The sequence below is a fragment of the Epinephelus lanceolatus genome, chromosome 9, assembly GCF_041903045.1.
Source record: "Epinephelus lanceolatus isolate andai-2023 chromosome 9, ASM4190304v1, whole genome shotgun sequence".
Taxonomy (NCBI): Eukaryota; Metazoa; Chordata; class Actinopteri; order Perciformes; family Serranidae; genus Epinephelus; species Epinephelus lanceolatus.
Window position 1 is genome coordinate 18,960,978 of NC_135742.1, and position 20,942 is coordinate 18,981,919.

The window sequence follows — 20,942 nt, forward strand, 5'->3', positions numbered from 1 at the left end:
CTTAATCTTTGAGGGTTGCGTGAAAGGTCAAAGCAGATCAAATGTCTGAATCAAAAATAACAACTTAAACTTTAAAGTACTTAAGCCATGCAAGAATACTGGATTCCTGCGAACATGATGTTCTTACTGTGAGAAGACACTTTTAAAACCATGCTTACACAAAATGTGGGCGCAGCAGATCAAGCCAATAAAGTTGTGCATATTGATTTCTCACAGTCATTGTTCTTGTTGCTTTGCCATCGTAAAGCAAACTGTCAGTGATGATGAACTGGTAGTGCAAAACGAAAAGGGCTGAACAGGAGGTTCTGATGACTAAAGCAGTCTTCGGTGAAAATGGCCTCATGGCTGTGCATGTTAAATACAAAATCAAACATTGTAGTGTCCTTAGATTGCACAAAAGTTTCAGAAAGTAAGAAGTACGCCTCATCAAAGGACAAACAGGTTTCATTCTTTGAATGCATTAATGTGCGATCACCAAGTGAAAAAGCAGTTGACCGATTTAATAAAAATCAATCAGTGAGGTGAAAAAGCAGTCTGTCGAAGAAGAAACAGATGAACAATGCAATCATCTAAGAATGGGAAAGTTGTCATTTCCAATGAGAGCACCGACTGTATTCTGTGTTACATGATATGTTGTAATAGCAACAAAACCTCTTGGACAAATTATCCATCCCCTACTTTAATGAATGGATGGTAAATGAACTTGCACTTGTATAGTGCCTTTCTAGCCCTCTGACCACTCAAAGTGCTTTTACACTACAGACTCCAGGTTTATTAATGACGGAGTCAAGTACCCCATCCCACAACGATTTATAAAAAGTGCCTAACTGAATACTTCCCTATACATCACATGCATGCAGCTGTTTCACAGCTCTCTAGCGGTACCTTTTCGCTTCATGTCTTGAAGCAGATTCCCAACAGTGTGATCTACTGTACAGCTGCACAAGGCCCTGATTACACAAGATGCATTTTGCAACCACCCCATCACCTCCTAACATTCCAGTGTAATGCAAGGTACTGTTTATTTATTTGACAGTAACTAGTATCTAGTTCCTAAAATGTTCAGGCTGAGGGTACTTGCTGTAGCTCTGGTTGAGGGTGAGAGGATATCAGTTAATATTTCGCTGGGCATAAGGAAACGCAGATCTGTGTGGGTACATGACACCATAAAAAAAGAGGGTGGATCACGAGGAGTACCACCAGTTGGTCCAGGAGCTTTGCCTTGACGATGGCCGTCTCCACACATGTTTTAGAATGACTTGAGGGTAGTTTGACAACCTGCTGTTCATCCTTGGGCCGTATAGCTCTGGGTATCCAGCACTTGCTACCACCAGATCTCCTCCATTGTTTGCCAGCTGTAAACTTCTTGTCATGACCACCAAATCATCTGACTGGACAATGGGGAAAAGGTGGAGATGACGTGGGGAGTTTTTCTGCTCTGGTTGAAGTTTTTTCAACTCAAGGTGTTCAGAGCACTCCAACAAAGACAGCAGTCGCTTAGAGTGCAGAAACGCAAGGCGCGTTGCAACACAACGCAAAAAAAAAAAAAAACAGGAGCAAAAAGCTTAATTCTCATTAAAATCAATATAAAAAGGCACCTCCAGCTGCTAAAATGCATCTTGTGTGATCAGGGCCTAATACCTGTCCTCATATCCTCTTTTACACCTCTGCATACAACAAGTGAGCAAACTCTGGTGGAGGAGCAAGAAAAATTGTCCAGATATATTTCATTCAGGAGGCTTACTGAGCTCGGATCAGGCCTAAGAAACAGCTTTCTGTTGCTCTGCACTTAGGTTACAGGTGCACAAAGCTTTGCTAACATAGTGAGGGCAAGCCATTTTTTCTTCGCTAAGGCATAGAGCAGGTAAGGACATCTTCATGGGGAAACACTGAAATAATCTGATGTTTGCTCAATGGCATTACATCCAGTTAGGAAGAGGTGTTAGAGTCAGACATCAAGACTGAATGTTGTAAGCAACCAAAATTGATAAGAAATGTCATTGACATACTGAAATTCAAATTTAGTTCCATCTCCAAATATCACAAAGGACTTGTACTAATCAGAGCAGCCAAGGATCCCATTTCTGTTTTATGGACAAATTCCTCTAGTGCGTGATGTTCATTCAACATTGCAGAGTCCTGAATGACAACACATTTAATTATAACCTCACATCTATTTGTTCTACACAAAGACAACATTTCCTATGATTTATTCTTCATGTCAAAAAATAAAAATAAAATAAAAACCATAGTCATTGATCTCCTGTTTATCCATTTTCCATATAACATCATTTTTTCTTATGACATCAGACAAAAGCCACCTAAAAATAACAGGGTTTTCCTGCATAGAGGAATTTCTGGCAGCCCCAAAAGAGGATTTAGCCAGCATCAAAGGAAAACCACCAGATGCAATATGATCATGAGTTTAGAGTTAAAATAGCAATTCAGATCCTCTCTCAATGTATAGCAATTTATCAAACAACTGTTAAACAAGAACAACATAAACTTAAACACAACGTCTTTGACTTTCAAGCTACGCTGCATTATTTTGACTTGGCCTGAACGTTACACTGTGAATCTGCCGCTAATGGGAGAGAGGACTTCCTGTGATTTCAAATAAAATAATAAAAGCGGTTTTATTTCTGGTGAAAATATTAAAATGGCAAATACAACCACAGCATGCTTTCTGCGTCATATCCTACCCCCCACACCCTGTGTCGAAACCAAACAGACTATTTCCAGCAGATGAGTACGCCTTTGATACGACAATCTCCTTTTCTGTGCTACATGTGTGATAGAGAAACCCTGGAAAAAAATCTGATTCTCTTTCTGAAGCAGGTTGTGAACTCTGCAACTAACTGCCTCCCCTCTTCCAACCCGACACCACTCTCCCTCAAACTCACTCCCCTTGTCCTCTTCAAATGATCTAATAAAGTTATTATTTTTTTTAAAAACAGTTTTGCTAATTGGGGTTTCATTTACTCATCAATGGTCAGAAATATACAGAGATTTCTGTTATATAAGGTAACACAGACTCACTGTATTTATTGTACTCAGACCAGTTACGCTGTTGTGTGTGGTCCCCCCCCACCAAGACCTATTCTGAGCCAGGAAAAACCTGAATAATAAATGCAAAACAAAGCTTGTAAATAATGAATGTGATAGTCCACACTTACTGGCAGCCTCATTTAATCACATATTTAGGCGACATTGTTCTGGAATGAGCGCTTATCTCCTGTCTCCTAAACATAATAGCTAATTTGTGGTGCTAAATGATTGCTGGAAAAGCTTTATCAAAGTTTACTTTTTTTCTTGATTGCTGATTTTTCAATGATGCTTTTGCTCCCCCAAAATCTGTTAAGGTTTATTATTTAATACCAGTAATACGTACAATTTAGGCCATGCATGACTTTAACTTCATATTTTGCAACATGTTATAGAAAAAAGATGATATCAAAGGCAGCTATAGACAAAATATGGACCTCTTCCAATTTTAGATTGTATGTGAAAAAGTCGATTTGTCATGCAGCACTTAACCAGCCAGGGCTGTCATAATCAACTGCTGTCGGAGACCAAGGATGTGGGCGTAACAAAGGATTTCATGCCTGTCTATGTCTGTGATTACATTATCTCATTTGCAGAAAACTGAGCTTCACAAAATCTTGATAAAAACATGCGTCACTATAGAGTGAGATGGAACATCACAAGAAAAGTGTACCACTGAACCCCACAGTGACTCCTCTGAACCACTTCAAGAGAAGTTTCACTCAGAAAATAAAATGAGAAAACTTTTGATGGCAAGTAAAGAACTTTACTTCTTTGCTCTTGTTCTGATTGTTCTTGTACTTTTGGTATTGCCTTTCTGCACACGTGTCACATTTAGATGAAGGACGTTCTTTATCTCACAATATAACATGTTGGTTTAACTCAGTTAATTTTGATCAAGTTTAGTCTAGTCTTAAACAAATGTGGAAGCATGGTAACGTGTTTTGACATCATGGGAGACTTTGCACAGAGCTTTTTAAATAGCCAATCTGTAGGTACATGAGTCTCACATACTTTGATTACTTTCAACCTCAGATTCTCTTCAGAGCTGCTGCATGCTGTATTGTGAGTATCTGGCAAGAGAAGTGACTGTTTTAGTGGAAATCTTCTATCACTGCAGGCAACAGTCTTAAAAACATTCACACCAACATGGTGTTGTTTCCTTTATTAATTTCATCAGGGGAAACAAAATTAGAGCAATGTTCTCTTTAGCAATGATGCCCTGCAGATGCACAATCAAAATTAAACTAAGCACTACAATGTATAAAATCAACAGGGTGTATGCCTCCGCAAACCAGTTTGGTTGCAGTTAACATCCAAGTTATGTGGCAGTTGACAATCCTTTAATTACGGAAGATCTATACAATCACCATAGTTTGAAGGTGGGCACCCAAAATTTGTGTCACCAAATCAGCATCTGAACAAATGTCTCCCCTTTCCTTCCTGAGTTACGACGGTGAATGATGGCAGGAAAAATGTTTGTGCAGAACATGAAATGACCTTTTGAAAATAAAAGGTCATCATTATTTTATTCTATTAGACATTTTTTTGTGAAACGTTGTCATAATTTGTGTACGAATTCTTGAGTTATGGCCAAAAACATGTTTTGTGAGGTCACAGTGACCTTGACCTTTGAGCACCAAATTCTAATCAGTTCATTCTTGAGTCCAAGTGGGTGTCAGTGCTAAATTTGAGGATATTCCCTCACAGCCTTCTTGACATATTACATTCACAGAAATGAGAGGGATGTAAGGTCAAAGTGAACCTGACCTTTGACCAACAAAATCTAACCGGTTCATCCTTAACTCAAAGAGGACGTTTGTGCCAAAGCTGAAGACAAAGTGAAAGATGATCTTCACGGGAGTGTGATGTACAGATGGATGGACAATCCAAACCCCCCCCCCAAAAAAAAAATCATTGATGCCTTTGGCCATGGCTACCTCTGGTGCAGAGGCATAAATAAAACAAACAAACAAACAAACAAAAGAAATTAATAACAAACAAACCAAAAAAATACATAAGTACACTTCAGCAGAACAAAGCAGACATAATAAGAAAAACAGGAGCACTCATTACATAAAGCATCACTAAACAAAAGCTTAAACTGTTGCTGAGTCAGAAATTTGTCCAGTTTAATGAAGCTTAGTCCACCTATGCAGAGCGTAACAGTTAAATGTATACATATACACACACACACACACACACACATATACATATATATATATACACACATACACACACACATATATATATATATATATATATATATATATATATATCTCCAAGGTAATGTAATCTTGTGAACAAGTATGGTGTCCCATAATACTAAGGATAGCTTTGAAAATAAAAAAAAAAAGAAAGTGCTGTTCCCTTCAAATGCTAAGTGATAGCCACCTTTTTGTCTGTAAGAGGATACAATGAAACTGTCGCCTGTAATAAATCTAATGTCAAATGTAAGAGAGCTGAGACACACACCATTAAATGGCTTGAGGCTATGGACAGCAGCATGCATGTAAATTACACCTGCATAGTTTCTCAGCCCCATAAGCCACTACAGTTCAACTATTTCTGGTCAACTCTCTTGGTCCCACACATATTCAAGTAATCATGTACACAGGCACAAGTGGATCCAAAAACCTAACTCATAGAAGCAGGCAAACACAAGCACAGAAAGATGTCTAATGCACTTGGTCAACCTGATCATTTACAGGTTTAAGTCTTAAATCCCTTTGCATGTCCCTGAGAACAGACTGGGGCATCAAGATCAGAAGAAGAGGTTGTAAGTTAGAAAGAATATAAACTCATAGAACACGTCTGAGTGGTTGTGTAAAACTGTCTGTCTAAAAGTCGTCCCTCTCACAACACAGTCTATCTCCTGTCATCACACTGCTAAAGTATGCCTGCATTTTGCATATATGTGCATGCTGTGCTGCTGTCACATTAACTGTGGCACCCATATGGCATAATAGCTGCACCATATTATGGCTATAGGGTAAAAATCTGTTATCAAACCTTTTAACAACTAATATTCTCTGTTTCAGCAGCACAGACCTCCCTTAGTAGAGTAATTCCACCAGTTATGGTCTATAAAGACAAACAAAAGCTGAGTAAATAATTTGTCAAGTATGTCTCTTCACTTCCCCCCCGATTCGCCCCAGTGTCAGCTGTGTTGACAGGGTGGATGCTATCCACTTCTCACCAGCTCAAAGCCCCATCTGCACACAGACAAATGACAAATGCCTCTCACCTGTTGTCAGATGGTAGGAGAGAAAGCAGAGCCAGCGACGACAGCTTCCTCCTCTCTGGCTGAGTGATGTTGTCCATGCGGTCGACCCACATCTCTATCACATTGCCCAACAACTGGTCCATCTGGTGAGGAGAGAGGAGGAAGGTGGACAAGAGGGAGGAGAGATACGGAGGGTTAATATAGAGGAGGAAAAACAGAAAAACAAGTAGAGTGGTGATTAAATATAGAAAGAGGTCCAGACAGAGTGATGGAAACGGTGTTTGATCTTGATCTACTGGTTCCCTACGAAGCATCCAGACCCCTTAGGTCATCTAGAACAGGTTTGTTGTGTGTTCCAAGAACAAGAACCAAGCAAGGTGAGGCAGCATTCAGTTATTATGCTCCTCACCTGTGGAACAAACTTCCTGTTGATCTGAGGTCTGCTCAAACTGTCAGCTCCTTTAAATCAGGGCTAAAAACACTATTGTTTACTGAAGCGTACTCTTAGATTAAATACTTACCTGCTGTATTCTACTGCCCGTACTTTTTAACTACACACTGCTGATTTATGCCTTTTATTATTCTACTTCTTTTCTTATCCTGACTGTTCAATGTATTGAGCCTGTTTTTATTTTATGTTACTGTATTTTATTATTATCACTATCATTCTCAATTTCTATTTCCCTTTTTAATCGACTGTTTTTATTGTTTTAAATTGTGTCTTGTTGCTTTTAATGTCTCTGTAAAGCACTTTGAACTACCTTGTGTTGAATTGTGCTATACAAATAAACTTGCCTTGCCTTGCCTTTGACAACTCAATTTTATTTTAATGTTTAAAAATATGAGTCTACCGCTGTCTAAAAGTGAGCAACTGACCTTCTCTGTTTGTTCTGCCTCATTTACCTCATTGCTTTGTCCTTTAGCGTCAAAAAGAAGGGGCATGATGGAGTGACAACTTAGAGAGACAACCTAAGGTCTTTCATTTATTTAGATTAAGGCAGCAATGCCAAAACAAGGCAGAGTCAATGTTGCTTTAGGTCAGAAAAAACAACAATGCCAGGGCTTCATAGTGAAAGGGGACAGCTCTAAATTTTAGGGCTTGAATAGGTTACCACTTGCAATTCCCTGGCTCATTAGTCTTAGCATCGGTCTGAATGATTCCTCTTTAACAGGCACTTTGCGGTTATGTCTCTCACGCACGTTCTGAGGGGATTGTGCTGAGGAGACAGAAATGAAGGGCAGGCATGGAGTCTCACCTTCTGGCTGCACTCAGAGGCCATTTGAGTCAGCAGAGAGGAGAAGAAACTGGAGTTCTGGAGCAGGACACGGCCCATGATCCCTAGGTAGGTGGACATCACCACAGGATATCGCTGTACAACACACACACACACACACACACACACACACAGAGCAGTGTGAAAACACAATCAGTCATGAGGATGCAGAAACATAACCTTGCACAAATGCTTTTACATTATGCAAAGGTCATTAAGCATGATAAAAGAAAAAAAAAGATCCACTGACACAGCAGAATCCTTGAAAGGGAGCCTGTGAACCTTAACTGAACTAAAGGATCGAAAAATACCACTATATAGCCTCCATATGAATTAAATAACGATGAGGACAAATTGAGGGAACATGCAGGAACAGGAATTGTGTCTTTATAGTGAGTTTTTTAGGGTTTAATAAGGTAAAATGTTTAAACACTCAGCAGAAGAAGATCTAAAATGAGAGAAAATGCAGCACACGTGGAGAATAACACATATTTACAAGTCTGTCCTTTTATGTGATTCCAGTCTGTGGAGACGTGGATGTAAAACTCACCTCTCCGTCCACAATACCTCTGAAGACAGCTGGCAGCAAGGGCTGGAACATCTGGGCTCCCAGTATGGGGCTAACCTTTAAAGCTATCTCTACCACCTGCAGAGACACAGGCAGAGGAGGGATGAGAGACTGTACTCAAGGCGGGGAGTAAGGAAGCAGAAACAGAAGAACAGTGCCAGAGAGGATGTGTGCCAAACCAGAGACAGTAAGGGTCAGAGGCAGGATGATGTAAAGACGGAGCAAAGCGTGGGAGGACATACGGGGGGCAAAAGGGAGTTAGCAGGAGCTTCTTTTCGGAGAGATAATAACAGAGTGCAGAAATCCTCCTTTTAATTGGGGGTTTGACCTACAGTGTGCAGCAGGCAAGGTTAGTCCCTTAAGTTTTAGTTTCCCAAGAAATTTGAATGAGCTCTCTGTCAGGCATTAAAGCCGGAATAAAGAGAATACTTGAGTTCAACAGCTTAAGTAGAATAACAAAAAACAAGGCCACAAAAGCCCTGTTTCCAACGCACACTTTCGGTATGGTACTTTTGGAACCATAAGTACCCCTTCAGACATGGTACCTAGACCTAGCATTTCCACCGCAAACAGTACTCTTAAATGTGGGCGGGGTTGTTGTCACTCACTGCCCTATCCAGCACTCACTGTATTTCCTCATTACCAGTGAAATATAGGAAAATCAGCACCTCATTTATCGTCCACAGAACAGGCTTGCATGCCGACAGCAACAGCCCTGCAATAAATCCTACCTTCATGAAGGTTATAATATTCAGTATGAGAAAGGATCAGTGATGCATGTGCTTGCCCTGATAATCAGAACAATATTGCATAAACAGGCTTCAACAGTGTTTTTAGTCCCCCCTACACAATTTGTTTTCTTTATTTCAGTTATCAAATAAAGACAAAAACTAAAAAGCTGATTGTCATGAAATCCCGTTTTTTTCCGCCTTGCTCTCAAACTTAAGGCAAACTTCACATTACATAGTTGGACCTTCGCCCATATCCTCAAACACCACCCAACTAAACTCCTGTTTTCAAGATAGTCGAAATGCTTTTCAGCTTATAAACGTAGTCTTTAATGGCCGCCATTTTTTCACGACGGCACTACACATGTACAGCTCTTAACAGAGAAGAGAAGGACACCAAATGGCTCATCTCTTAGCCACTTCTACTTGCTGGATACATTAAGTGATTTGTTATATTTACTAGCCTGACATCACATTTTCCTTATCTTGGATAATAAAGCGATCCTTATTGTTGAGCCCTACATAACATATATAATAATAATATAAGTGAGAAAATTACTCTGAAAGAACAAGGACTAGATTCAACCAGTAAAATATTACTCCAGCCCCATTTGGCTTCCCATGACTAGACTATAACATAAATCCAGACCACACCAACATCATGACACTGTCACATTACAAATGGCATTTTAGCAAATTAAAGCCTCAAACAAGAATATTTAACTCAAAGGTCAGAAACCAACTCGAAACACAGAGAGAGACACTGAGATGCTATATGTGTCTCTGCAAGTGTGCATGCATATGAACTTTTCAAAGAAATCCATGGTGATTACTCTGATCCCTCTGTTCTCAGGGTGCCCATGTGTGGTGAGCTGTTGTGTGCCTATGTTGTGTAGGTCGACGGGTTTATTGTCTGCTTGCTCTCCTTTCCCCAGAACAAAGGATTAGAAGGAGCCAGATGTGCAGTAATGCCACTGAGCTTTACTAAGCTAAAGCTCAGTGGTCTTAGGAACGTTCTGCATACATATACTGCTGAATCACTGCAAACAACAGGTGTACACAGACATGCACACACGTATACACCTACTGTAAGTCTGAGAGTAAACCAAGAGAAATGATAATTCAATAAAGATGGTCCTGCTCATCTTAACCTATAACTTAACACGCCTATTGTCACAACAGTCGCACATGCAGAGCACAGCTATAGTGTTTTGGCTAACTGTTGATAGCATCTAGTAGAAAATTACATAAAAGTGCCAGTGTTAGGGAAAAAAAAATCACAGTCACAGTCAATTATCTTTGAGGGAAAAACATGCTAACATCCTGAGGCTTCATGTCACTTTGTATTATTATACAAAATTGAGCATGGCTAAAAACAGAAAGGCCACGAACTACATGACACTCGGCTTGTGGTGCTTGAAGCACCCAAAAAAATACTTTTGAAAAACTCAACAGCAATGTCTCTTTCCAGAAATCATGACGTGGTTACTTGAGATAATCCACAGACCTTCATGTGAGCAGTTTGATGTAGGAACTATTTTCTTTCTACTAAACTACACCCACCAACCGTATCACTGCGCAGAAGAAAGCATGCATCCTCTGCTAGCTCACCTAGCACCACTGAGGTAGCTAACGTTACATCTCAGCTAGGGTTCGGTACGTTCGGTACGTACCTCGGTACACAAGTCACGGTTCGTTTTTTTTCGGTACAGTAATGAAAAAAATAGACAACTATTAAATATCTTTTACTTATTGGTAACCTTATTAAAACATACCACCACAGCAGTTAACTCTTTTTACACAATTTTTGAATGAAACAAATATATATAAAATCCTGCTTTTTCACAGTGTTTGAATGAAAATAGAAATATAAAAGTGAAAAATAAAATCCTGGTGTTTTTTTAACACATTCTTTGAATGAAAAATATAAATATACATTTCTGCTTTAACAGTTTTACTCAATTAAAATAGAAAGTATAGTGCAGCTGGTCAGCTTTAAAGCCTGCTCAGATTCAGTTTTACTAGGAACTTACTTAGCTTTCCCACTTTGTTAAAGTGCAGTAAACAAAACATGCTTATATCTAAAGTGCAGCTTAAACAATTTTACTCAACTCCAATGGCGTTGGTTATTTCTTTAGCGCGATGGTCTGGGAAACGCTCTTTCTTTTTAAACGACGACGATATCGTAGTTTGCACCAGATTGCTTTTTCTAGTCGTGCTGGTTAACATTCAAACTCGGGTGGTGTCGCTTCAGATGCGTTAGCATGTTAGATGTGTTTCCAAGTACATACTCGACCGCTGTTCTGCAGTGTCGGCACACTGCTTTTGTCTTGTCAACTTGTTTATTTCCATCTTCGTATTTTACCCTGAAACCAAAGTGTTCCCAAACGGAGGACTTAAGGTTTGCGGGTGGGTCTTCAGGTTCGTCAGGCTCACTTGCCATGTTGTCAAAATGCGAGAATGCGCTGCACAAAGTGAAAGCGGAGATTTACGGGACTCGGTCCGTCACTCAATTATGTCCGTTGGGGAACTAGATATTTTAAATGGTTCGGCTCGCAAAAACGGAATTAAAATAAAACAAAATAAAATTAAATAATATCCTGCGCCCAATAATTCGGTACAGGGTCATGCCGAATCGAAAGTCGCGTAGCGAACGGTTCGACACAAATACATGTTCCGTTACGGCCCTAATCTCAGCCAAGGAGGATGCCATTAATGTTTACATCTTGGGCTGTCACAAGCACGAGCCTCTCATCTATGAGTAGATGCACTCATCCTCCTTCGCTGTGATATGACTGGTGGGTGTAGTTCAGTAGAAAGACTGTTCAATTTTATTTATAAAGCCCAATATCACAAGTCACAATTTGCCTAAGAGGGATTTACCACACGTGACATCCCTCTGTCCTAGGACCCTCAGAGCAGATAAGGAAAAACTCCCCAAACAAACCTTTAACAGGAAAACAAATTGAAGAAACCTCAGGAAGAGCAACTGAGGAGGGATCCATCTCCCAGGCCAGAAGTGCAATATATGTCGTTTCATGTAGGAACTATTTTCTTTCTACTGAACCACACCTAAGCACCACCTATCACCTATCAGAGCAATGCTGGTAAAATGTGGTCAGAAACCAAATTGAAAACTGCCATTAAAAATACTTGAACAGATAAAACTCTCCAAATTACTTTTTTTGTGATGAACGTAAGGTTCATTGGATTTAGTTAACAGAGTGTCTCTCAAATCCATTATTTTGATGTTCAGCTATAAAAGGTATCTGACCAGACAGAGATGAAGAGAAGGCTGTTTGAGGTACCCTCCATAACACTTCTCAAATAATTTATCAGTAGTGAAAATATGGAGGCACCTCTTGCATTTTAACTGGGTCTCATATCACGAGCAGCACTGCCTGTGTCTGTTTATGTCTGTGTATACAGCATTTAATGCCACTTCCCATGCACCTGCTATTCACCGGGCAGCCCAGACAGAACAAACAAACACTGTGAGGGAACTTAAGAAGGGAGGATGAAAAAATGAACCCTGAGGAAAGACAGGCAAAGAATAAACAGAGGTAATATAGTTCTGTGTGTGAGGGGGAGGGAGTGACAGTACCTTGAACACTTGGACCTGTCCCTCATTCGTGATGTCTTTGAGCAGATCGCAGAAGGCTCGACACAATGATTCTGCATAGTTCTATAGGGTGAAGAATAATCATATGTATGAGCACGGGGAAGTTCTATACATGTGTGGATTATGTGCCAGTATAAAAGTGTGCGTGTCTCACCTGCAGGAAGTCTGTGGCAGACAAATATAAGTAGGCATTAACGATCTGAAAGCAGGTGCGCAGGTTCTCGGAGCTCAGCTCTGAAACAGAACATCAGATGTTACACTTAAACAAATTGGATAAAGGGGTTTAAATGATGGATGCAAGCAAGGGCGGAAACACGCGGCAAAGAGGAAGGAGAAAGGCATTCGTTGATATATGACCCTGCTGGAGAAGGCTGATCAGAGGTACAACACTTTCAGGCTGCATTGCATACTGGATGGATGGTCTTACTGACTTTGTCCCCTGAGAGTTGTCATTAAAGATGTGTTTTACTTTGAAAGTTCCCAAATTAATCCACCGTGACTCATAACTGGATAAAAATATCACATAAAAAATCCATGGGGAGGGGGACTAATCTTTAATGTTAGTGCAGAAATTAAACCTCAGTGCTCACACCAATGAAATAATTCAACAATAAAGTCCAGGGAAAAAAAGGTGTAGTATCCATTTTGTTTTTCAAGATTAAAAGATAAACTCACTGGGTATGTGCCACTACTTTGGAGCTGTGCAACGAGATTAACTAGAGTAAATATTGTCCATGAAAACACCATCAAGGACGAAAGATGTTTCTTTACTTTGCAACAGCTGCTTCTGTTGTTTTATCATAACATCCTCTGAGTGCATCTAAAGAAAATTCAGGCAACACAAAAAAAGAAACAAAATCGACACATCGTGGTGATTAAAAAAAAAAACTACTGGATGAGCCTGTTTTAAACCACCCAATTTAAGATGCTCATGATGCAACAGATGAATATTGCAGTAAAAGCTTTACATGCCTTCAAAAAAAACCCCCAAAACTCAAGTGTCTGCTTTTCTGCAAGCCTGAATGAGAGGTTGTGAGTATCTATTAAAAAGAACTACAACCTAAATTATTAAACATTCTGTTGCCTCTGCAACATCATTATCCCAGCATTAAATATTTTCTGCTTTGTCTCTGGTGTCTTTCTGACCTTTGCTGTCTACGTTCATGTTAACACAGATAGAGTGAAGCCTCGCATATCAGTGCTGGATGAGACCTGTGGGTTTGCTGTGTATTCAACATCTATGAAGTATTTTTTTTCACATTGTGGTGAGTTATACAGATTTAAAAAAAACACACAAAAAGCATGTGTTTATTTATACTCAACACCAGCAGGGAAAAGGGTTGTAACTGAGGAGGCTGTATTCAAACAGGATTACAATACAACCATAACCTGGGGATAAATGTAACAGTAGAGACAAAAAACTCAAGGGGACGTCAATGGGGGATGTAGAAGTGCAACAAAAGAGGCTGGAACACTCTATCATCATAAAAGAGCAGATATGCTCTAAAAAGCTTGGCGAGTGTAACCTCAAAAACAATCCCCTCTTTAGGCATTTTGTACATATATGGTAATGCACTAAAAGAGGAAAAATGCCCTCAAGGCAACACAACCAAACACACAACACTTTGGACCATACACAGGAGGCTGCAGTGCGAAGAATTGACTTTCGGCCAGTAAGTGTGTGTACACGCTGGAGTCTGAAGCCAATGTAGCACCATGGCTCTAACTGTTAATGGCCTCTTGATCCATGGAGCAGCGAGAAAACAACCCTCACTGACACGATTAGTTGTGTAATAGGTTTGGTGTTACAATCAGAAGTGGGCACTGAGCGAACAATTTGCCATATTCTGTACTGTACACAGAGTATTGAGTGTGTGTTCCGTGCTCGTGCGTGCAAATGTGTTGAGAAGGAGGGAAGATGGCTCTGAAAATTGAGCCAAATTTCAAAGCATTTACATCAGATTGCCAGGCAGCTGAGCAAAAGTTAAGTTTGAAAAATAAAAAAGGGGTACGTGAGAGGAGGAAGACAATGGTGTTGTGGGTGAAGGCTTCAGATGAGCACGGGAGAAAAAGTATCGTCCAAATATATAGCATAGGTGATGAGAATGAGGAGGACATGAGCAGTAAGAGGAGGTCACAACATACACCCCAAATAACACACACACACAGCAGAGTATGGGTTTGACAGTAATATAAGCTGGCATGGTAACAGACCTTAACACCCTGAATAGCTGCCGTGTGACACTTAGAAACACAGACACAAACACACAGACAGGTGAGAGGTGAGGGTGAAAAGAGGGAGGACTAAGAGACAGCTGATGGACGGACAGGAACTAAAACACTCACACACACCTGCATGCCGACACTAACACCCTCAAACAGTCACCCACATGGCCCCTATGGAAACACCGAGACTGTAACATCTGCATGAATGGTCTGAATGTAATACGGGATGACAGTGTAGCTGACTCTAACACCTAGAATAGTTGTTTACTTCAAACAAGTTGACAGGGTAGCTAATTCCAACACCCAGGATAGCAGTTACCTCCCTGCGAGTACACAGGGGCCAAACACTGTGGATATATAAGCCTGTGAATACATACATATATAAAACATAATGAGTTAAAGCTGGTAAAACTGTTTTTTTTACGTTGTTTGTGTCCAAATGAGGGGGGTGTAGGTGTAGTTTTTTTTCCAAGAACTTTTTTAAAGACCCACCAAAGGAGTGCCAAGATAAATGCAAGGGTTATCTATCTATTTATCTATCTTCCTATCTATAAGTGCAGGGGAAAGAGTATTATCCATGCATGGTAACTACCTATGTGCCTGTTAGGGCTGTGTGTTAGCAAGAATCTGTTGGTATGATAAATATCACAAAGGCTGTCAAGACAACCACTTCTGCTGGACGATATATTGTCCCAGAAATAATTGCAATGAACAATATTAGTGTGATTTTGAGACCATTTTACGTCAGTGATATAATGATAATAAAATAGAATTATAACGCAAGCTCACCTATCAAAGAACAATGAACTTTTAAATCTTGATAATATTCAGACATTGGCCTGAAAAAAAAAAAAAAAACAACCCTCAGTTTGAGTCCTATTTCGAAATTTAGCCAACAAAAACAATATCAAGTGATGCCTGTTGCGACTAATAGACAAGCTAAGTGAAGCTCCGGGAGCAGCGCAGCTACCTCCATAATCTGGCCGGTGTGTTTCTGTAGAAGGATGGCCTGGGAGCTGGGTGGTTTGCTGGTGGATTTACTGAGTGGAGGATTAACTTGTTGGAGGGTAGAACTACAAATGACTGACTGGCTGGCACGTTGCCAGAGGCTAGCAAGCTAACAGTTATCAGGACTGTGCCTCTTCGCCCTCCAAAGTGCAGCTGCAGGCTAGTGGTAAGCTACACTGTGTCACCTTCAAGGGGTAGTTTTACTTCTCTTCAGACTTGCACAAGTTGGCATGGGCGGAGAGAGAGAGAGAAAAAAAAAGAAGAATCACTGTGTCCTCGTCTTGTAATTTCTAGGACAACGCTCCTGTTTATTCTGGCGTAATGTTGGCTAAAATGTTGGTGACATTCCTATGTACCGGGCAATATCAAGGTCACTAATGTGATCATGGTCATGTCCATTGTACGATTAAGTCAATAACATAATTATCATGACAGGCATACGTACCACGACACAAGGGGTACAATTTAATGTAGGCAAGACAATACTTTGTGACTTTTTTCAAAATTTAATTTTAGTAAAACTGTCACAGTATGAAGAACACACCATCGTTTGCATAAAATCTGAGTAGAAACATTTACTAAGGCCTCTACAGTTTCCTTTGTTGCACCACGTGATCGTACAATTGATAATTCTAAAGAAAGTACATCCAAAATTAAATGTCAACTATTAATTAAAAATCGATAGTGATTTTAAGAATTGAAACAGTATCACAAAACAAAATATCACGACACTTAAATGTATCATTACCTTCTTACACTTCTCTTGTCTGTAATGTGTCTCTTTCAATCTCACTTCCTCTCTGCTACTTGTTTCTCTTTCATTCACTCTTCAGCTTTCTTTCTGTCCTAGTATTCTTTAGTGACTCAGTCATTCTATTTTACATAACTAGTTTAAACATCAACAGTAAACAAACTCTCATGCCTACTTCAGGATTTATTTAAAAATATAACCTGAACTCAGGCCATTAACATAGAGCTCGCTGAGCTGCAGCAGCACTGGATCCTTCTATGAGCATTCATAAAGCTCCCAAACCTTATGAAATCTCTCTTTTATCAAGGGTTGTACAGGTAACGATTAAAAGTCACTGGTGAGTAGTAAGAGAGGAGGTCCAGTCAGACCATTCTGGTTCATACAGGTGATATTAATGTTGATGTATGCAATATGTTTGCTCCAGCCATCTGCCAGACTCAGTGAGGTAATGAAGGTAATGTATGCTGCCACCTGTTGTCTGTGCAGGTACATAATGTATTCCAGGGGCCTATTTAGTCAGCAAATCAGCCCACATGAATATTCAACAGTGCAAACATAGTATGGAGCAACATTACGCTAAACTCATGCAGTGAGAGGTCAAGTTACACGAGCACAGATCAAGAGAAGAAGATGATTGATTTCAAAACACAATCAGCCACAGAGACGTGTGGAAAAAACAGGAGCAAGAAGATGAGTGATGGTCTGAAAAGTCACAGTGACATCAAATGTGCAGTAAAACAATTGTTCTGATGTTTCCACTGTCATTGTGTGCAGTAAACTGCAGCATGGGTACAGGAATGTGGAGCATCATGGGCAAACACAGAGGGAAAAGATGAGAGCTCCACTGCAACAAATGCTTCCCTGTGATCAAGCCAGACCGTTTATTTTTCGAAAGAATAAAGCAAAGGCAACAGATTGCTTAACAGTGGGTGAACAAGGACACACAGCGTCATCTGACAAGGAAAGCACGACAGGTCTGCAGTCCTGCAGAGGGGGTGAATAAATGATCATGGTTCTTTGTCGATACCAAAGTGGGTACATTTAGCGAGTGCAACTTTTTTTTCTTGAAACCTACTTACAGGCTGCATTATCAGCACATTTATTATGTTGACATTCTCAGTAGGAGGGCAATAGACGTTGTTTAAAATGTGACTACTACTTTTCAGTGTTTAGATCCCTCAAATCTGATGGTAATTAGTTAAAACAAATCTTCTACAGAATTTAGGTGTTTTTTTTTTTGTTTTTTGTTTGGGGTCAAACTTAAAAAGAAAAACAACTTGCAGGCCTTTATATATTAGGCACAATCCTTGTAAAACTTAGTAGGAATGTCTCCATCAAGGTTTTTTGCCCCTGATCCTGACCCGAGTCATTTAATAATGAGATTCTGCTGATATCAAGTCACTGTCCGATACCTCTATTTTCCTAGCTATACAGCTGCACAGTGCACATTTCAAGTACTTTTTGTTTCTTACAAAATAATAAACCTTCCCTTTAATCTCTCTGGCCTTGTTGCCACCTTGAGGGAATTTTTCTATCCTTTTAAGAGAGTATCCTTCAGTGTTTGTTGCTTCGCTACAGCCTGTGTCTGAGCCATCTGAATCAGCTGTGTTCCACTGTCAACTTTTACGTCCTTTTTTGTGGGCATTAATAAAGAAATTATTCCTTTAGGCTTTTCACCTCCAACAGGTAAACTTCTTTTATCTGCCCTGCAGTGGAAAAACACGTGCAACAAAAATAACAGGGGACTTCAGCCGTGGATCAGCCCACTGCTTTTAAACTTCATCACTCAAGACAAGCCATCATCAGTTTAAGACACACCTTCAAGCAGGTAGCCCTGTTGTAATGGAAATGCAGTCTTGCCATGCTGGGCTGATGGCCCACACCAAGCCAAGTCAAGCCAAGCAAAGCCAGCACATGACTGTCGAACAGGGCTATCTGTCTCTCCTGTTTCTCCCCTGAGCAGGGCAGTGACACACCATGTGCCATAGATGACAACAAAGCAGTTTCTCACACTGAGCTGAAATAAAATGAGAGCTCGTAACTCTGGTAAATAACATAAATAAACCATCTCATTTTACATTTTTGCTTTCATTTATGGCATGTAGTGTTTTCCCCAGGCGGGGCGCAGCCCCTGCTTGCTTATGGGAGCTCAACAGATTGGAGGGGAAAGAGAGGAGAGGAGAGAGGAGCTGCAGAGAGTTGAGGAGTTGACAGCTGCACTCATTGTGTTGCTTTGCATGAAAGCTTCACAAGTCAAAAAAAAAAACAAAAAACAAAAAAAAAAAAAAAAACACCTGACGTAAAATAAAGGATAATGAAGGAGGCTCAATATAGCCCTCTCCTATTCAGTTAGAAAACTCCTTAAACAACCCAAAACCTGATCTTTGAGATCGGATTGGGACATACCTAAAAAATGAACAGTTAGGATTAGGGGTGTCACGATTTCGATTTTTTTATCGAAATCGATCGAAATTATGTCATGGTCTCGAGCACTGAAATCAAAGAGAGGATCGACCACCCCACCCCCCCCCCCCCCCACCGTTTACATACATCAGACATCAGGGAAAGAATTAAAAGCACATGACGACGCAGCACACCGTAACCGATGCCACTAGTTAGCTAACCTGCAGTTTATTACACCATGGCAAGTGCAGATAAAGGAGACGCGGCACCGGAGCTTGAAGCCGCTCCTGCTTCTCTTAAATCACCAGTGTGGAAATACTTTGCGTTCCTGGTGAGTTATGTCGACAATGTTCGCGTTGTCGACAAGAAAACCACAGTGCGTAAGATATGCTATGCGTGTGTACCATACCCGGCCACGGGAAACACTACGAACATGGCAGGACACATTCGCCAGCATCACAAAGATGTAGATTTGACAACTGGGAAAACACCATCACTGGTCCAGCCAACTATTCCATCCTCATTTGCAATAAAACTTCCACAGACCTCAGCTCGTGCAAAAGCTATAACTAAAGCTATAGGACTATTTATAGCAGCAGACCTGCAGCCTTATTCGGTGGTGAAAAACGCTGGATTTAAACATTTAATTAGCGTACTTGAGCCACGCTACAGTATGCCCAGCAGGTCGCATCTTACAACAAAAGTGTTGTCCTCCATGTATGAAGACGTTAAAGAAAAAGTTTTGGGGGGTCTGAACAATGCAGAGTTAGTTGCCTTAACAACAGATGGCTGGACCTCAAGAGCAACTGAGAGTTACATCACCGTCACAGCACAATACGTCAATAATGATTGGGAGATTGAAAGTCCAGTCCTTCAAACTCGCCCCATCTATGAATCACACACAAGTGATAATTTGGCAGAAGTGCTAAAGGAAGCGGTACTAGAATGGAAACTGGACAGACAAAATACAACCATCCCTGTGACCACAGATAATGCCAAAAACATTGTCAATGCCTCAAATGCAGCTGGATTCTCACCACATATAGGATGTTTTGCGCACACAGTGAACCTGGCATCCCAGAAGGGGTTGGGAGTAAACCAGATTTCTCGTCTTTTGGGCAAAGTCAGGAGGGTGGTCACCTTTTTTCACAAGAGCACGACTGCAGCAGCTGCCTTAAAGGCCAAACAAGAGATGCTCCAGCTTCCTCCTCACAAGCTGGTTCAAGATGTCACTACAAGGTGGAACTCCAGCTATGATATGCTCACACGCTACTTAGAGCAACAAGCTGCTGTTTATTTCTGCACTCACAGAGAAAGACGTTAAAAAGAGTGCCAAAGATCTCATCACACTCTCTGATCAAGATGTGACCGTTCTGGAAGATGTGGTTCAGGTACTGAAGCCCCTGAAAACAGTCACAACTCTAGTGAGCTCAGAACAGCAGCCAACTGTGTCTATGGTCCTGCCACTCAAACACACCATTTTTACATCAATGAAACACAGTGACACGGATTCACAGATTGTGAAGGATGTTAAATCTGCTATAGCAACCAACATTGGAGGGAGGTATTCAGATCCCAGACTTCAACAGTTCCTGAATGAGAGCACTGCCTTGGATCCTCGATTCAAGTCTTTACCCCATCTGGATGACCCCTCTCGGAATGAGATCTTCAACAGTCTGGCAGAGAAAATCCTGCAAAAGCATCCCACACAGGTATGTGGCCAATTGAAATTAATGTGATGAAATTTCAACAATTAATAATGATGCAAATTAATCTTATAGTTAAAACACAATGATAAATTCATATTCTGACAAGTAGTTATCTTTTATTAAATATATTCACATTTTGCATTTTAATATTTCATTAATTATAACAACATTCTGTTTGTTGTTGTTGTTGTCGTCACACCTAAGTGTCACATGTGCCTTTTCATTACCTTAAACAGCTGTTTTGTGTGACCTTGTCTTTTATAGACTCAGGCCTCAGGACAAGGGACCAGCCAAAACCCTGCAGAGGACCCAGCACTCAGTGAACTGTTTGGTGATTTTTTTCAGCACAGCCCACACTGCATCATCAACACCAAACCCATGG

General features: G+C 40.4%; 1 protein-coding gene across 1 annotated transcript in view; it reads right to left on the reverse strand.

Annotated features, from left to right (window-relative positions):
- The window catches only part of ipo11 (importin 11), a 199,963-nt gene that overhangs the window by 55,471 nt on the left and 123,550 nt on the right, over positions 1–20,942 (reverse strand). Inside the window, exons 23-27 of the mRNA XM_033619880.2 lie at positions 12,618–12,697; positions 12,446–12,526; positions 8,096–8,191; positions 7,528–7,641; positions 6,293–6,414 (exon numbers count right to left, since the gene is read on the reverse strand). Of these exons, the coding sequence (XP_033475771.1) occupies positions 6,293–6,414; positions 7,528–7,641; positions 8,096–8,191; positions 12,446–12,526; positions 12,618–12,697 (493 nt within the window). The remainder of the gene's footprint in view (positions 1–6,292; positions 6,415–7,527; positions 7,642–8,095; positions 8,192–12,445; positions 12,527–12,617; positions 12,698–20,942) is intronic.